The sequence below is a fragment of the Hemitrygon akajei genome, chromosome 15 (assembly GCF_048418815.1).
Source record: "Hemitrygon akajei chromosome 15, sHemAka1.3, whole genome shotgun sequence".
In the NCBI taxonomy this organism is placed as follows: domain Eukaryota; kingdom Metazoa; phylum Chordata; class Chondrichthyes; order Myliobatiformes; family Dasyatidae; genus Hemitrygon; species Hemitrygon akajei.
The window spans coordinates 44,538,586-44,555,382 of NC_133138.1; the positions used below are offsets into that span (position 1 = coordinate 44,538,586).

Below are 16,797 nucleotides of genomic sequence, written 5' to 3' on the forward strand. Positions count from 1 at the left end.
TTCAGCAGAATTGAATTTGTTTGGTGACTATTGCAGTTTAAATACAATTCTCAACTACAAAATCTATCTAATCAAAACCAAATCATTTAAAACTCCAACAGTCTGCCATTCATTCATTCAGAAATCCCAATAGCTTGGCATCTGGATCACTAGTTAACATCTGTCATGCTCCCTCATGACTCACCAAGGCCCAGTACCCTGCTCCTTATCAACTCTCTGGGACCCTAGTTATTGCACTCACTTTAAACAACTGACTCACTGGGAAATTTACAAGAATACCAGGTACTATCTTTAAAAATGAATTAAAAATGCATTGGGGTATTAATATCAGAACATAAGATACCGGAACAGATTTAGGCCATTTAGCCCATCAAGTCTGCTCCATCATTCAATCATGGCTGACTTTTTCCATATAGAAACATAGAAAACCTACAGCACAATACAGGCCCTTCAGCCCACAAAGTTGTGCCGAACATGTCCCCACCTCAGAAATTACTAGGCTTACCTACAGCCCTCTATTTTTCTAAGCTCCATGTACCTATCTAAAAGTCTCTTAAAAGACCTATTGAACCTGCCTCCACCAACTTTGCCGGCAGCCCATTCCATGCACTCACCACCCTCTGAGTAAAAAACTTACCCCTGAATCTCCTCTGTACCTACTCCCCAGCACCTGAAACCTGTGTCCTCTTGTGGCAACCATTTCAGTCCTGAGAAAAAGCCTTTGACTATCCACACGATCAATGCCTCTCATCATCTTGTACACCTCTATCAGGTCACCTCTCATCCTCCTTCGCTCCAAGGAGAAAAGACCGAGTTCACTCAACCTATTCTCATAAGGCATGCTCCCCAATCCAGGCAACATCTTTGTAAATCTCCTCTGCACCCTTTCTATGGCTTCCACATCCTTCCTGTAGTGAGGCGACCAGAACTGAGCACAGTACTCCAAGTAGGGTCTGACCAGGATCCTATATAGCTGCAACATTACCTCTCGGCTCCTAAATTCAATTCCATGATTGATGAAGGCCAATACACCGTATGCCTTCTTAACCACAGAGTCAACCTGTGCAGCTGCTTTGAGCGTCCTATGGACTCGGACCCCAAGATCCCTCTGATCCTCCACACTGCCAAGACTCTTACCATTAATACTATATTCTGCCACCATATTTGGCCTACCAAAATGAACCACCCCACACTTAGCTGGGTTGAACTTCATCTGCCACTTCTCAATCCAGTTTTGCATCCTATCAATGTCCACACTATCCACAACACCTCCAACCTTTGTGTCATCAGCAAACTTACTAACCCATCCCTCCACTTCATCCAGGTAATTTATAAAAATCATGAAGAGTAAGGGTCCCAGAACAGACCCTTGAGGCACTCCACTGGTGACAGACCTCCATGCAGAATATGACCCGTCTACAGCCATTCTTTGCCTTCTGTAGGCAAGTCAGTTCTGGATCCACAAAGCAATGTCCCCTTGGATCCCATGCCTCCTTACTTTCTCAGTAAGCCTTATATGGGGTACCTTATCAAATGCCTTGCTGAAATCCATAAACACTACATCTATTGCTCTTCCTTCATCAATGTGTGTAGTCACATCCTCAAAAAATTCAATCAGGCTTGTAAGGCATGACCTGCCCTTGACAAAGCCATGCTGACTACTCCTAATCATATTATATCTCTCCAAATATTCATAAATCCTGCCTCTCAGGATCTTCTCCATCAACTTACCAACCACTGAGGTAAGACTCACTGGTCTATAATTTTCTGGGCTATCTCTACTCCCTTTCTTGAATAAAGGAACAACAGTCTCAACCCTCCAATCCTCCAGAACCTCTCCTGTCCCCATTGATGATGCAAAGATTATCGCCAGAGGCTCAGCAATCTCTTCCCTCGCCTCCCACAGTAGCCTGGAGTCCATTTTGTCTGGTCCCAGCGACTTATCCAACTTGATGCTTTCCAAAAGCTCCAGCACATCCTCTTTCTTAATATCTACATGCTCAAGCTTTTCAGTCTGCTGCAAGTCATTCCTACAATCACCAAGATCCTTTTCCATAGTGAATACTGATTTCCCATATTCGCTATGGATCAATATTTGGGAAATTAAAATCTCCCATCACGACAACTCTGTTATTATTACACCTTTCCAGGATCTGTTTCCCTATCTGCTCCTTGATATCCCTGTTACTATTGGGCATGCCCCCACCTCTTTTGCCTCCCTCCCTGTCCTTTCTGAAACATCTAAAACCCAGCACCTGAAGTAACCAATCCTGTCCCTGAACCATCCAAGTCTCTGTAATGGCCACCTGATGCACCATCAATAACTCTCGGAGACAGGAAGTGAACGATAGGCTTTTATTAGCAACAAAAAGGGAGCACGACATCTCAGAGACTGAGGGAGGAGCAGTGCCCCAATCACCTTTATACAGGGGTCTGTGGGAGGAGCCACAGGAGCAGTCAGCAGAGGGGCGTGTCCAGACAGGTATACATAGTTTACCACACCACCATATCACATCTCCAAGTACTGATCCATGCTCTAAGCTCATCCGCTCTATTCACAACACTCCTTGCATTAAAACAGACACATCTCAAGCCTTCAGTCTGAGCTTGTCCCTTCTCTATCACCTGCCTATCCTCCCTCTTGCACTCTCTATAAGCTTTCTCTATTTGTGAGCTAACCTCCTCTTCCCCAGTCTCTTCAGTTCGGTTCCCACCCCTCAACAATTCTAGTTTAAACTCTCCCCTGTAGCCTTAGCAAACCTCCCCAACAAGATATTGGTCCCCTTGGGATTCAAGTGCAACCCGTCCTTTTTGTACAGATTTTCAACCCCAAAATTGTGAAGGAAAATGGCACAGGTAGAACTGGAAAGAAGCCAAACACCAAAATTTATAGACAGCGATATTCAAATATTTGTGGTGCATCCTATGCAACCTTCAAACACTTTCCTGCAAGTCATTCTTGTTTGTTAAATATAGGCAGAGACAAAACAGCTGTGTAATTGAATTTGGAAAAAAATCTGTAACGTGATTCACCATCATAAGTATCAGCTCTTCCAAAATGCTGGCTGTAAACTGAGAAAACTAAGGCGCAAAATCTACGGCAAAAAAAATATTGATTTTATCTATGTGAAAATATACATCTATAATGAGTGGATATATTGTTTAGAATGAATACATACATTATGGTTAAGATTATCACAGTACTTACTGCAGCTTCCTGCTACTTACCATTTTCATTTGATGTTGTCTGAAACAACATTAAAGGTCTTTGGCTGCACAAGGCAGTTTTAGGCTCAGAACTTTTCTTCTGCACAGAATTTAATGATGGATTTGGTTGAACTGTTGCAGTTTCTGGAATCATTTTGAAAATCTATGAATGAAAGAAATCTTATGAGTAATAATAACTTCAATGTAAATAATACTCAAATTGCTACCTTCTGGAGCTGGCACCTTTAAAGATATACCTTCCCCTACTGAAGCATGATTGCAAGGCTATCAGAATCAGAATCAGGTTATATCACAGGCATATGTTGTGAAATCTGTTGTTTTGTGATGGTAGTACATAATAATAAAAATATAAATTACTAAGATACTGTATATATAAGAAAGAAAAAATAAATTAAATATGTAATGCAAAAAGAGAACAAAGAAAGAGAAAAATACTGAGGAAGAGTTAATTGGTTCATTTTCAATTCAGAAATCAGTTGGCAGAGGGGAAGAAGCTGTTCCTGAAACATTGAGTTTGCGTCTTCATACTCCTGTACCTCCTCCTTGATGGTAGGAACAAGAAGCGGGCATATCCTGGGCAACTGGGGTCTTTAATGATCGATCACAAACAAGAGAAAATCTGCAGATGCTGGAAATCCAAGCAAAACACACAAAATGCTGGAGGAACTCTGCAGACCAGGCAGCATCTAGGAAAGAGTACAGTTGATGTTTCGGGCTGAAACCATTCAGTGGGACGGATGTAGCCTTTTTTGAGGCATCGCATTTTAAAGATGTCCTCGATGCTGGGGAGGCTGCTGCCCATGATGGAGATGGCTGGGTTTGTGGCTTTGTGCTGGGTGTTCTGATCCTGTGCAGTGGCCCCTCCACACCAGATGCTGATGCAACCTGTTAGAATACTCTCCACAGTACATCTATAAAAATTTGCTAGCATCTTTGGTGGCATTCAAGGCTTCCTCAAACTCCTAATGAAATATACCGGCTAATGAAATATAGGCATATTATCCTTCCAAGATGAGCTTTATGGTATTAACAAACAAAAACATTGTATTCAAAACCACAGCACCTCTCTGTCAAGTCCTTACAACCATTATACAATTTCACCAGTGTACAATGTGCATATCCAATTGGATTCAGTGGAGAGAAAACAGGAATTAAAATAGTTTCAGGTTCTTACAACTCAAGTTGAAGGTCACCAAACACTCCTCTGGAGCTGCACAGATAGGATGCTTGTGTATAGATACGGGATATATGCCCAAAGATTATGGCTATTTCAACTTTCTACTTACTATACATTGTGTTTTTAAAAAGTAATTTGCATTCTAGCTTCCATAGTTTTGTTAACACAACTGAAGCATATTAATGTATATAATATCCAAACAAAAACATTACCTGAACATATTAACAGAAGTGCAAACAATATTAAGTTACAGACCAGAGTCATGGAAACAGACTTTTCAGCTTATGTTCATGCCATCCTTTTTGTCTGGCCATACTAATTAGGTTGCTTCCTTCTAAGACATGCCTATTCAAGTGTCTGTCTAAATGTCCAATACGCGTAATATGTGTAGTCATTGTATATCCCATATTTCCCAATAATATCAAGGAAACAAACATAGTTTGCAAAAATTTTAATATTCATGATACTATGTAGATACATTACATTTGCAAATTAAATTTGAGGAAGTGAGTAATTTTTAAGCCAAATTCTTTGCATTTCACCAAGCTATGGAAGATACGACATCCCTTCCCACAGATGCTGGCTGACTTGCCAGGTTCCTCAGCAGATTGTTTTTTGCTCCAGACTCTAGTGTCTCATTAGCACAACACTACCTTAAGTTTCCAGTGCACTCTAAACAGAACACCAAGATGGTGCAAGTGAGGTGAACCCAGGTTCCTTGTAACATAAAAGCATTCTGCTAACCGTCACTCTATCATGCTATCACCTTTAGCTGAATTATGCTGTATTTCATATCAAACTCAAGTTTCAACCATGATAAGGACCAAGAATTACATATTTTCACATTGAAAAGTATGTAATACCTTATCTTCACTCAAGGCAGGCTGTCAGTCAAGACTCTTGGCCCAATATTGGCAGTACTGCAGTACAGTCTATATGTTTTAAGGAGGGAGGCATAAGAAATGGGAATGGATTGAGTAAATGTGATGAAAAGTTTGAGGACAAGAAAGAGTGAGGAGATAAAGATAAATGGCCTGGCATTTGGATAGTGTGAAGCAAATCAAACTAGCATTTGAGAAAGGGGAGAGGGGTCAGAGAGAGATCATCCAGGTGTTTTGGGAAGGGGCAATTGAAGAGTACTGATTAATTGAGGAGGTGGGTTGGCATAATCTGAGCAGCATGTCTAAGTTACCTAAGTGGAAATGAGGGAGAAAGGGGTGTGGAAAAACAACAGTAAAGGTGGTTGGGATCGCATGGCTGCGATTGGGGAAGGAGGGAAGACTGCGTGGGATCAATATCATTATACCCATCCTGATCAACATCAATTACTTCAGGAATGTAAAGGGTGACTCGTAAGAGGAAATGCAGAGTCAAATTTAATTCATGTTGTAATTTGACTAGGAAATTATTGGAAATACAAGTTATTCCAGGTAAAATCAACTTTCACATAGTACTGAAATAAAGAAATGATTTATAGATTAAGAACAACAGACAATGCAAAGACACTTGGACTATTTCTGTATCCATTCCTGAAGGAGATAGGATTCACAGATTCTAAGTGTGTTTATTATCAAAGAATGTATAAATTATGCAGTTTTGAGATTTGTTTGGTTAACAGGCAGTCACAAATCAAGGAACCCAAAAGAAGTCAATTAAAAAAAATACAAAACCCCAATGCACAGAGAGAGAGGAAAAAAATCAAAACATGCGAACAATAGAAGCAAACAGCAGCAGCATTCTGAACCAAATTGAGTCCTTTGATCCAAGTCCCTGGAGCAGCTTGGAGTAGGCCCAAAGCACTGAGCCCATTTGGAGAAGTTGAGAATGACTTCTTCAGTGTATTCACTTCATTATATTAGCAGGGCAATTTGCTGCAAAGTTCACCGACATGAAGCCAGGGGCAGTCTCACAGCCTTAGCATCATGGAAAGAGGATCCCCCAGATTATCTGGGCCGGGATTTAAGTTGTCTGAACCTCATACTAGGACCCAGGTCCTGCCATGATGAATCGATTCGGGCCTAGATTTCGCTGTTCGAGAAGCCATTCTCAACATCTCCAAATCGGCTCGATGCTTAGAGCGATCCACTTCTCGACATCCAATTCTTGATACACTCCCTTTCCAGTCTATTTGGGCCAGCATTTAGATTGTCCAAACTGCCTATTGTACCTCACATTAGGACCCTGGTTTTGCTCCGGACTTAGAATGCGCCACCCAGCAATTCGCTTCGGACTTGGATTTTGCTGCTGAAGAAGTCATTCTCAACTTCTCCAAATGGGCCCAGTGCTTGGATCAATCCACCCTCGCAGCCAGGTTAATTGGATAGGCATCAGAACTCTTCTGTCCCTTTTCTCCCCTTTGAATCATTCATTTCAACCAGTATGGCTCCAACTCCAAGTGCTTTAATTTTGCACCGCACCAGCAGGGCACATCTCTCGAGTTTGCTCACCTCTTCATTGTTTGTGATGATAGTTTACAACAATTTACTTCAAAAAAGGTGTTATTAATAATGTTTTTAATCAAATTCCTTTGCTTTGGAACTACAATTAAGTTGTTGCACATCTTCAGTAGCAACATCTTAAATCGGAAGACGATAATAAAGTTGTTAATAAGCAATCTGAAGACTTCAATTTTCTTGAAAGAATAGTGGACAAACTGCATACACTTCTGTGAACATGCTAGGAAGGTACAGAATAAACTTTCTAAAATAGTTGCAGGAAGAGAGGAACTGCAGTTGTGGGTATAAATAAGGGTAGTGTTGGTTGTTTCCCATGGAAAATTTTAAAAGTACTATTTGATATAGATATTCAAAATTATGAAGACTTCAAAGCTGGGTGGGCAAATTTTAAAAATAATAGTCTTAATAAGTAACATGAGGATGTTTGAAATCAAGCCATGAATGAAGATCATGATCAAGATGGCGGCGCGACACAGCTTGCAGCGGCCACTCCGGAGCTGATATGTTATTTGTTAAGCGGGGGTGCCGTGCGCAATCCTAATCTGATGAAAAACGGACGTGGGAGCACGGAGCACCATCTGGAAATCTTCAGGAAGGCCCTCTTCGTTGCTGCTGCTGTCATGAGGTCCGGGTCTCTACTGAGAAGAACAGGCCCCCAGTCCTCGGGGTCGCGTTGCCGGTGGCCGTTGGCGGGGGCGTCTTAATACGCTCGGCAGAGGATGGTGCTCGGAGAAGCTGCACTGGAGGGGATGGTCGGAGGCTCAGAGGTTTGACGGACTTGGAGTCCACTGAGGTCAGGTCACTTTCAGTGTGTGCTGTGTCTGCGAGGCTAGGTTCGACGGAGCTTTCATTGTGTGCTGCGTCTGCGAGGCTGAGTCGAGCGGCACCATGGAAGTCCATAGCGGGGGCATTCCCTTCTGCTGCCTGTGTGGGATGATGAATCTATCGGGACCCTGAGGACTTGTGGAAACTGGGTGGTGGTTTCTTTCGAACTTAGTCTTTTAACATCTTTGGACTATTTTTACCATGCCCATGGTCTGTTTTTTTTAATCAATTATGGTACTGTTTGCACTGTTGTAACTATGTGGTTTTGTGCGGGTCTTGTAGCTTTAGTTTTTGGTCTTGTTTAGTCTGGTGGATTTGGAGCTCCTTTCCGGGGAACGCGCTAAGATGGTAGCGCGATATTAATACGCAGCAGCCTCTCCGGACTCTGGTTTGGGGATTGCCAAATGTTATTTGGATTTTCTGGTGTAGTCTGTTTTGTCGTGTGCTTTTGTGATATCATTCTGGAGAAATGTTGACTCATTTTTTAAACTGGATTGCATTTGTGGTTTTTAAATGACAATAAACTGAATCTGAATCTGAATCAAGATTTATAATACATTACCGGATGGGTGTTAAAAAGAATCAATAACCATTTTCACAAGGCAGCTGGATACATACTTGGAGAAAAAAATAGCAGAGACATGAATGGGACCTAATGGATTGTTCCTCAAGATTCAGTGAACTGAACAACCTTGTTCCACATTATTATCTTAAGATTCTTTAAATGCCCAGACACCAGAAAACACCTGAGCAAGCTTTTATAAATGCTTACCTTTTCATAATTTTCTATTAAGATCTCCACAACTATATTCTGGAACTTGATATCCATGATCGCTGCTACAGTCTCCTCCTGAGGTCTGAACAGTGTCGGTCCAAACACCACACCTAGGTTTGCCACTGTCATCAGATTTTGTTTGTGGTTACTGGACACCCTAAGTGACAAGAAATAGCTCACCAATTAAAAGACAACTAACAAAATTATTACAGAATATTGCTTTTAGTCCAAACCAAGAAATAACTATCAGCTCATCTGCCATGATCAAGGGCTTTAATACGGTAAGAGTTTTTATTTAATTCTAGGGGAATGGCCACATCATTAGTATCAACTTCACATGGTAGGCTACTAATACTGCACAGCTGTATAATTACAAACACCTTAAGATAAGCCAACACTTACACAAAAGATATTACAAGAAAGAGCAAAATGTATTCACTGAGCCACTCAATAAATAATTGAACTACTATGAACTAGAAGCTAGATAGCACAAGCCACTATTGATTGCAATTCTGCTGTAAACTGTTAGATTTGTTTAATTTAAAATAAATGAGATTCATCAACTGACATTGAATAACTCATGTCAATGATATCTTGTATTGTCATAATATGATCGACTGACATTGGTCATGATATTACCTTAATAGGGAATATCATGATCGATGCAAGATTATGAAAAAAATCTCAAAGACCAGGAAAGGATATTACAATTAAATAATATTTAAATGTTTGATTGAGTGATAATTTACAATAGATATATTTCCAAAATGCATGTCTAAAACACATCAGATTTAGCTATTTAGGGTTAAAATAGGGCTGATTCAGTAAAATGAAGATTAAACCTAGTGCCTTCACCGTAGCCAAAATCATCTAATTTTTTTCAACAAAAAGACACTTTTTCATATTCAAGAGTTTCAGCTACATTTTTTGTTTTGATTTGACCTTTCATAATGACGATGTCAAAGACATACATATTACAGACCATTGTACTAGAGAAGGGGCAAAGGCGGGTTACTGGTCCCTTATAAACCAATCACTTCAGGCAGATCAGGCTTGTCATCTGTGGTTGGCAGCTCATCTAGGAAAAGAAAAACTCTTATCTCAAACCTCAGCTGCCTTGTGGCTATACCCACTCATGGGGAAGGCTATGGGAATAACCCCCCAGGGAAAAATCTGGAGCTGGAGTCCCTAAAGCAGTCCAGCAGTCCTGGCAACTCCTGTGATGCTGCTGGTGCCAAACTGTATTGGTCTCTGTTGTTCCTTTGGGTTCATCAGATGCATGGAAAGGGGGAGCTTAATACATGGGCAACAGATTGCTCTCCATATTTAAATGCCCTGGCTTGCATTCTAGACAGCTAGGATGCAACGTCCATAATTGACCCTGACCAACGGAGGCCTCAACTCAGCTGTACTGAAGACATCGAATTTTGATAAAATGCTTCACCCATGAACTGAGTGAAACAAAGACTTAATGCTTACAAAACATTTTGTAGCTATCCATAATATGATCTACAGCAGAAGACAATCTCATATTGTTCATGTTAATTTACATCCAGCTGTATTTCCTACCATTAGCGATGCTGCCTTCAACTAGCCCACAAAAATTACAAACCCTGAGGCCTGAAGAAGTAAGCTGCTGCTTAAGACTCCATAGTAATATTTGGTGAATACCTTTCCAATTGCTGTCATATTATCGTATTCAGCATTTATTACATGACAATTAACATATATATTTAGTAAATAAAATTTTGTTAAAGTTTCAAAGAAACAGTAACTATTCAAACAAACTAAAGTAATAAGCTTCGTCTTACTTTGCCAGATGTTTTATAGTTATTTCCAACATTGTCTTGTTTTTCTCCGGTAGCCGATGAACATATTTATGTATCTCAGACAGTCTTGATTCTGGATTGTCCAACTCTATTGGGAATCAAAAACAAATACAATATTTATGATTTACCTCTAGTAAGTTTGGTGTTAAATTTGAGGAAACTTGGAGACCATTTATTCAACATTTTCATATGAATTAAATGGTCTGATCCTGAACCTTATTGTTACTATCCTGAATTGTGTGGATGGAGGTTCGGAGTTATCGGCACTACTGTATGTATTTAACATTATGCAATTGCCCATGTTGGTTAGTTTTTTTTATTAGTTTTTTTTTAATTCTCTTAGTTTTTTGGGGTTTTTTTTTCTTTTTTCTCTTTTTCTTAATTCCTTTACATTAATACTATGAGTTTGGGAGACTTTATATATTGATTAATACATATCTGATTGTTTATTTAAACTATTAATTGTGTACTCTCAAATGTTTTGTACTCATATTTTACTTATGTTTTTCTTAAAATTAATAAAAAGATTTGAAAAGAAAGAAAGTAAGTTTGGTGATCACAATGACCGAGTGGTCCATTAATTGGCATTTGTTTAATAAATCTAGTTTTGTAGTTTAAATCATGTCATCACAAAAAGAAAATATACTTTATGTTAATATAAAATACCATGACTTCTGAATTTACTGTCAAATTAAAAGTAACTTGATTCCATAAAACTACTTTATAAAAACAATATTCCAACAGAACTAAGCCATTTTATCCAACTTGAGCATGTCAGACTCAAGTTGGTTTGGATGAATAGTCTGTTAAAACATTTGAATTTAGGCTTTCAGGTCATGATTGTACTTTATCCAGGTCTTCGCTGTTCTTAATGAATAGCTTGGCTCAGGAAAATTATATTATTCCATGTTACTGCAAATACTTCTGTGTTGGATGTGATGGATTGGGGGAGGGGGTTCATACATTGAAAAAAAACTAAGTATGTATTCACACTAAGGTCAGGTTAGCTGTGGTGGAGTTTTAATTTTATATTCAAGCAGAATATCTGCTAGGGATCAATACTGAATGCCACAATTCCACTGATCCACATCTTCTGTGCACTACACTACATTCAAGGGAACCAAAAGACTTATTTGTTACAAGCACCAGGCCAATATAGCGGTGATGTCAGTGGAGCAAGTGCACAGCAGTTTGTCTTAATTATATTTAGAAGAGTATTTATTTATGGATAACTCTCTCCCAAGATAGGATTTAGGTAGGTTTGAGCCTATGATAGATTAGGTTTTAAATGATAAGGAACAGACTCTTTGGAAAGCCCGCACAAATATTCTAATGTTTTCTTTCCTCTCAAACAGTCTAGAAAAAAGCTCTTTAATTTCCTTGAAACTTTTAAAATTGCTCTTTCAGTTACCTCACTGCCACAACCATCAAGGTCAAGGACCAGAATTCTATCAGTAATCCCTGAACTTCTCTACACTGCTATATCATGAACCATTTTCCATAAGTAGAACTATATTGTCTCTATAAAGCCCTCTAAGTGCACTGGCAGGGTAAGTGAACTAATGTCAGTGTCTGCCATGTGCAGAAGTTCGCTGATGACACGGCCATAGTGGGGTGTGTCAGGAATGGACAGGAGGAGGAGTATAGGAAACTGATACAGGACTTTGTGATATGGTGCAACTCAAACTACCTGCGTCTCAATATCACCAAGACCAAGGAGATGGTGGTGGACTTTAGGAGATCTAGGCCTCATATGGAGCCAGTGATCATTAATGGAGAATGTGTGGAGCAGGTTAAGACCTACAAGTATCTGGGAGTACAGTTAGACGAGAAGCTAGACTGGACTGCCAACACAGATGCCTTGTGCAGGAAGGCACAGAGTCAACTGTACTTCCTTAGAAGGTTGGCGTCATTCAATGTCTGTAGTGAGATGCTGAAGATGTTCTATTGGTCAGTTGTGGAGAGCGCCCTCTTCTTTGTGGTGGCGTGTTGGGGAGGAAGCATTAAGAAGAGGGACGCCTCACGTCTTAATAAGCTGGTAAGGAAGGCGGGCTCTGTCGTGGGCAAAGTACTGGAGAGTTTAACATCGGTAGCTGAGCGAAGGGCGCTGAGTAGGCTACTGTCAATTATGGAAAACTCTGAACATCCTCTACATAGCACCATCCAGAGACAGAGAAGCAGTTTCAGCGACAGGTTACTATCGATGCAATGCTCCTCAGACAGGATGAAGAGGTCAATACTCCCCAATGCCATTAGGCTTTACAATTCTACCGCCAGGACTTAAGAACTTTTTAAAAGCTATTATTAATGCTTTTTGAGATAGTGATTTAGATGCATATCATATTTTTTACTGAGTTAAGTACTGTATGTAATTAGTTTTGCTACAACAAGTGTATGGGACATTGGAAAAAAGTTGAATTTCCCCATGGGGATGAATAAAGTATCTATCTATCTATCTATCTATCTATCTATCTATCTATCTATCATCAATGAGGTCTTGTTTACACTTAGCTGATTCCAGTGAGTGGCCCAGGGTCATGGTAGAATAAAACAACTATACTCCCAAAATGTACAACTCCAAGCTTCATCAAGGCAAGAGATTAGCAGGTAGCTCTTCAAAACTGTGCTTTAAAACTATCTGTAGACTGCAATAAAAAAGTGGCTGCAGATAATCCACTATACATGGATTCCCCCGAATTCTTAACCAGATTTGCACTTGCAAAAACATTTAACTTCTCTAAAAGCACCAGGAATGGTTAAAAAGAATGACCCAGGAAATCCAGATATTAACTAGCTGCAAATGCAAGGTGTTCTTGGATCGGTGGCTCCACCATCTTTACAGGGAATAGCTAAATCTGCCATCCACGATTCAAAATAAAGTTCTAAAGAAGAGATTGTGGATGGAAAGATCACAAGTGGTCCACTAACTTGCTGATGACATTCGTACATTCAGTGGCCACTTTTTTTAAGTACCTCTTGTGCTTAATAAAGTGGCCACTGAGTGCATGTTTGTGCTGTAGCAAATTGCTGTAGCCAATTCACTTCAAGAGTCGACGTGCTGTACTGCATGGTTATTTGAGTTACTGCTGCCTCCCTGTCAGCTTGAACCAGTTTGGCCATTCTCCTCAACCTCCCTCATTAACAAGGCATTTTTGCCACAGAACTGCTGCTCACTGGTTGTTTTTTTTTTTGTCTTGTACCATTCTCTGTAAACTCTAGAGATTGTTGTAGGTGAAAATCCCAGGAAATCATTTCTTTCTGAGATATGGTCTGGCACCAACATTGATTCAATGGTTAAAATCATTTAGTTCTCATGTCTTCCTCATTCTGATGTTTGGTCTGAACAACATAATGGAGAGCATTCTAAATGGTTGCAACACCATCTGGTTTGGAGGGGCCACTGCAAAGTATTAGAAAAAGCTGCAGGAAGTTGTAAACATATCAGCCCCACCAGGGGCACTAGCCTCTCCAACTTCAAAGACATTTTCAAAAGGCAATGCCTCAAAAGTTTTCAGCCTTCATTAAGGACCCCCATTACCCAGGACATGCCCTCTTATCATTTCAACAATCAAGGAGGTGGTACAGGAGGCCGAATGTTTCAGGAACAGCTTCTTCACCTCTTCCATCAGATTTCAGAATGGGAAATGAATCCATGAGCAGTACCCCACTAGATATTTCTGTTCTCTTATTGCACATCTTAATTTAATTTTGCATATGTATTTCTTATTGCAATTTATATTTTTAACAATGCATTTTTATTATGTATTGCAAAAATTTCACAACATATGCTGGTGATATTAAACTTGATTCTGCTTCAAGTAAACCTCTTGACCATGTCTGCATGCTTTTATGCATTCAGTTGCCACTACATGATTGACTAATTAGGTACTTCCATTAAAGAGCAGATGGACGGCTATACCTAATAAAATGGTCACTGAGTGATGATTCTTCAGTGTTGTCAAGGCCTATCCTATAGAAAGCCAAGAACAGCAGTGGATTTGTCAAGGTAAAAGTGAGGCAGACAATGAATGATGTAAGAAGCACTTCAAAGAACCCCTCAACCATGACCATGTCTTTGACACAAGTGTTTTTCATCCCCCATTTATAGCAAACCATCTGGTTTAGTCTCACCACCACACTAGACCAACAACAGATAATGAATTACATGACAACTGAAAAATAAAGCAAGGGTACAGGAGCCGGCAGATCAAAAACTTTCCAGAGAGAAAGTTAATTCATAAACTTGTAAATTAATTTTCTACACCTGGGAACTGGAAGACTTACCAGGGATCCTCAAAGATGAATGGTAGCATAGTGACTAGTACAATGCTTTACAGTACCAGCAATCCGGATTCAAGTCCCATCGCTGCCTGTAAGGAGTTTGTACGTTCTCCCCGTGACTGCATGGAGTTCCTCTGGGTGTGCCAGTTTCCTCCCACAGTCCAGAGATAAATTGTCTTATAGGTTAAATGGCATTGTAAAATTGTCCCGTGATTAGGCTAGGATTAAATTGGGGGATTTGCTGGGTGGCACAGCTCCAGGGTCTGGAAGGGCCTATACCGCGCAGTATCTTGATAAATGATAAATGATGCTATGATTGTGACCATCTTCAAGTATAGTGGTTGGTAGAATGCTATTAAAGAGTTCATGACCCTGGTTCAATCCCATCACTGTCTGTAAGGAGTTTGTATATTCTCCCTGTGGACTGTGTGGTTTTGCTCTGGTGTTCTGGTTTCCTCCCACACTCCAAAGACATACAGGTTACTAGCTTAATTTGTCATATGCGTGTAACTGGGCGGCTTAGGGTTGTGGGGCGAGGAAGGCCTGTTACCGTGCTGTTACTGTGCCCGGGTCTTAGTGTGAGGTACAATATGCTGTTTGGACAATTTAAATGCTAGCCAAAACAGATGAGATCAGAGGTGAGAGCCAATTCCTCTCGCTCTCCCCCGATGCTCATTTCAGAGATGAGGCAAAGCAGTATCAACTTCATGGACCCTGTACAGATTACGAAGAGGAGGTGTTTGCTACCCTGAGGCAAATAAAGGTGGATAAATCCCTAGGGCCTGACATGGTGTTTCCCTGGACCGTACGGGAGTTAAGTGCAGAAATTGCCAAGGCCCTAATAGAGAGATTTAAAACATCCTTAGTAACAGGAGAGATACTATAAGATTTGAGAATGGCCAATGTTGTTCTGCTGTTTAAAAAAGGCTCTAAACATAAACCAGAAATTATAGGCTGATGAGTCTGACATTAGTTGTGGGAAAGTGATTGGAAGGTATTTTAAGGGGCCAGATATATAAGTATTTGGATAGACATGGACTGGTTAAGGATAGTTAGTATGGCAGGTCATACCTAACCAATCTTAAGAGTTTTTTGAGGAAGTTACCAAGAAAGCGGATGAAGGCAAGGCAGTGGATGTTGTCTACATGGACTTTAGTAAGGCATTTGACAAGATCCCATGGGAGTCTGGTCAAGAAGGTTCAGTCACTCGGCTTTCAGGATGAGCAGTAAATTGTATTAGACATTAGCTTTATGGCAGAAGCTAGAGAGTGATCCCAGAGAGTTGCCTCTCTGAAAGGAAGTCTGTGACTAGTGGTGTGCCGCAGGGATCGGTGCTGCATCCTTTGTTGTTTGTCATCGACTGCATATCAATTATCTGGACGATAATGTAGTTAATTGGATCAGCAAATTTGCGGATGACACCTCTATTGGGGGTGAAGGAGACAGTGTGGAAGGCTATCATGTCTTGCAAGGGATCTGCATCAGCTGGAAAAATGGTCAGAAAAATGGCAGATTGAATTTAATGCAGACAAGTGTGAGGTTTTGCACTTTGGTAGGACCAACCAAGGCAGGCTTTACTCAGTGAATGGTAGGACACCAAGGACTGTGGCAGAACAAAGGGATCTGGTAATACAAGTACATAAATTGTTGGAAGTGCCATCACAGGTAGACAGGGTCATAAAGAAAGCTTTTGGCACACTGGCCACCATAAATCAATGTATTAAATACAGAAGATGGAATGTTCTGCTGAAGCTGCATCAGACGTTGGTGGGGCCTAATTTGGAATATTCTGTACAGTTATGGTCACATACCCACAGGAAGAATATAAACGAGGTTGAAAGAGTGCAGAGAAAATTTACAAGTATGTTGCCAGGACTGGAGGATCTGAATTACATAGAAAGATTGAATAAGTTAGGACTGTATTCTTGAGAATGTAAAAGACTGAGAAGAGATTTGATTGAGGTATACAGAATTATGAGAGGTATAGATAGGGTAAATGCAAACAGGCTTTTTCCACTGAGGTTTGGTGGGACTACTAGAGGTCATGCATTAAGGGTGAAAGGTAGAAAGTTTAAAGGGAACACAGGGGAAACTTCTTCATTCAAAGGGTCATGAGAGTGTAGAATGAACTACCAGCATAAGTGGTGCATGCAAGTTCAATTTCAATTTTTAAGAGAAGTTTGGATAGGTACATGGATGGTAGGGATATGGAGGACTATTGTCACG

General features: G+C 40.3%; 1 protein-coding gene across 5 annotated transcripts in view; it reads right to left on the reverse strand.

Moving 5' to 3' along the window:
- Positions 1-16,797, reverse strand: part of LOC140739299 (rho GTPase-activating protein 26-like) — a 180,159-nt gene that overhangs the window by 49,622 nt on the left and 113,740 nt on the right. For all 5 annotated transcript variants that reach the window (XR_012101597.1, XM_073067461.1, XM_073067462.1 and 2 more), the window contains exons 17-19: positions 10,273-10,378; positions 8,459-8,618; positions 3,229-3,370 (exon numbers count right to left, since the gene is read on the reverse strand). Coding sequence is in view for 4 of the 5 variants with exons in the window: in XM_073067461.1 (XP_072923562.1) it covers positions 3,229-3,370; positions 8,459-8,618; positions 10,273-10,378 (408 nt within the window). In the remaining variant the exon portion in view is untranslated. The remainder of the gene's footprint in view (positions 1-3,228; positions 3,371-8,458; positions 8,619-10,272; positions 10,379-16,797) is intronic.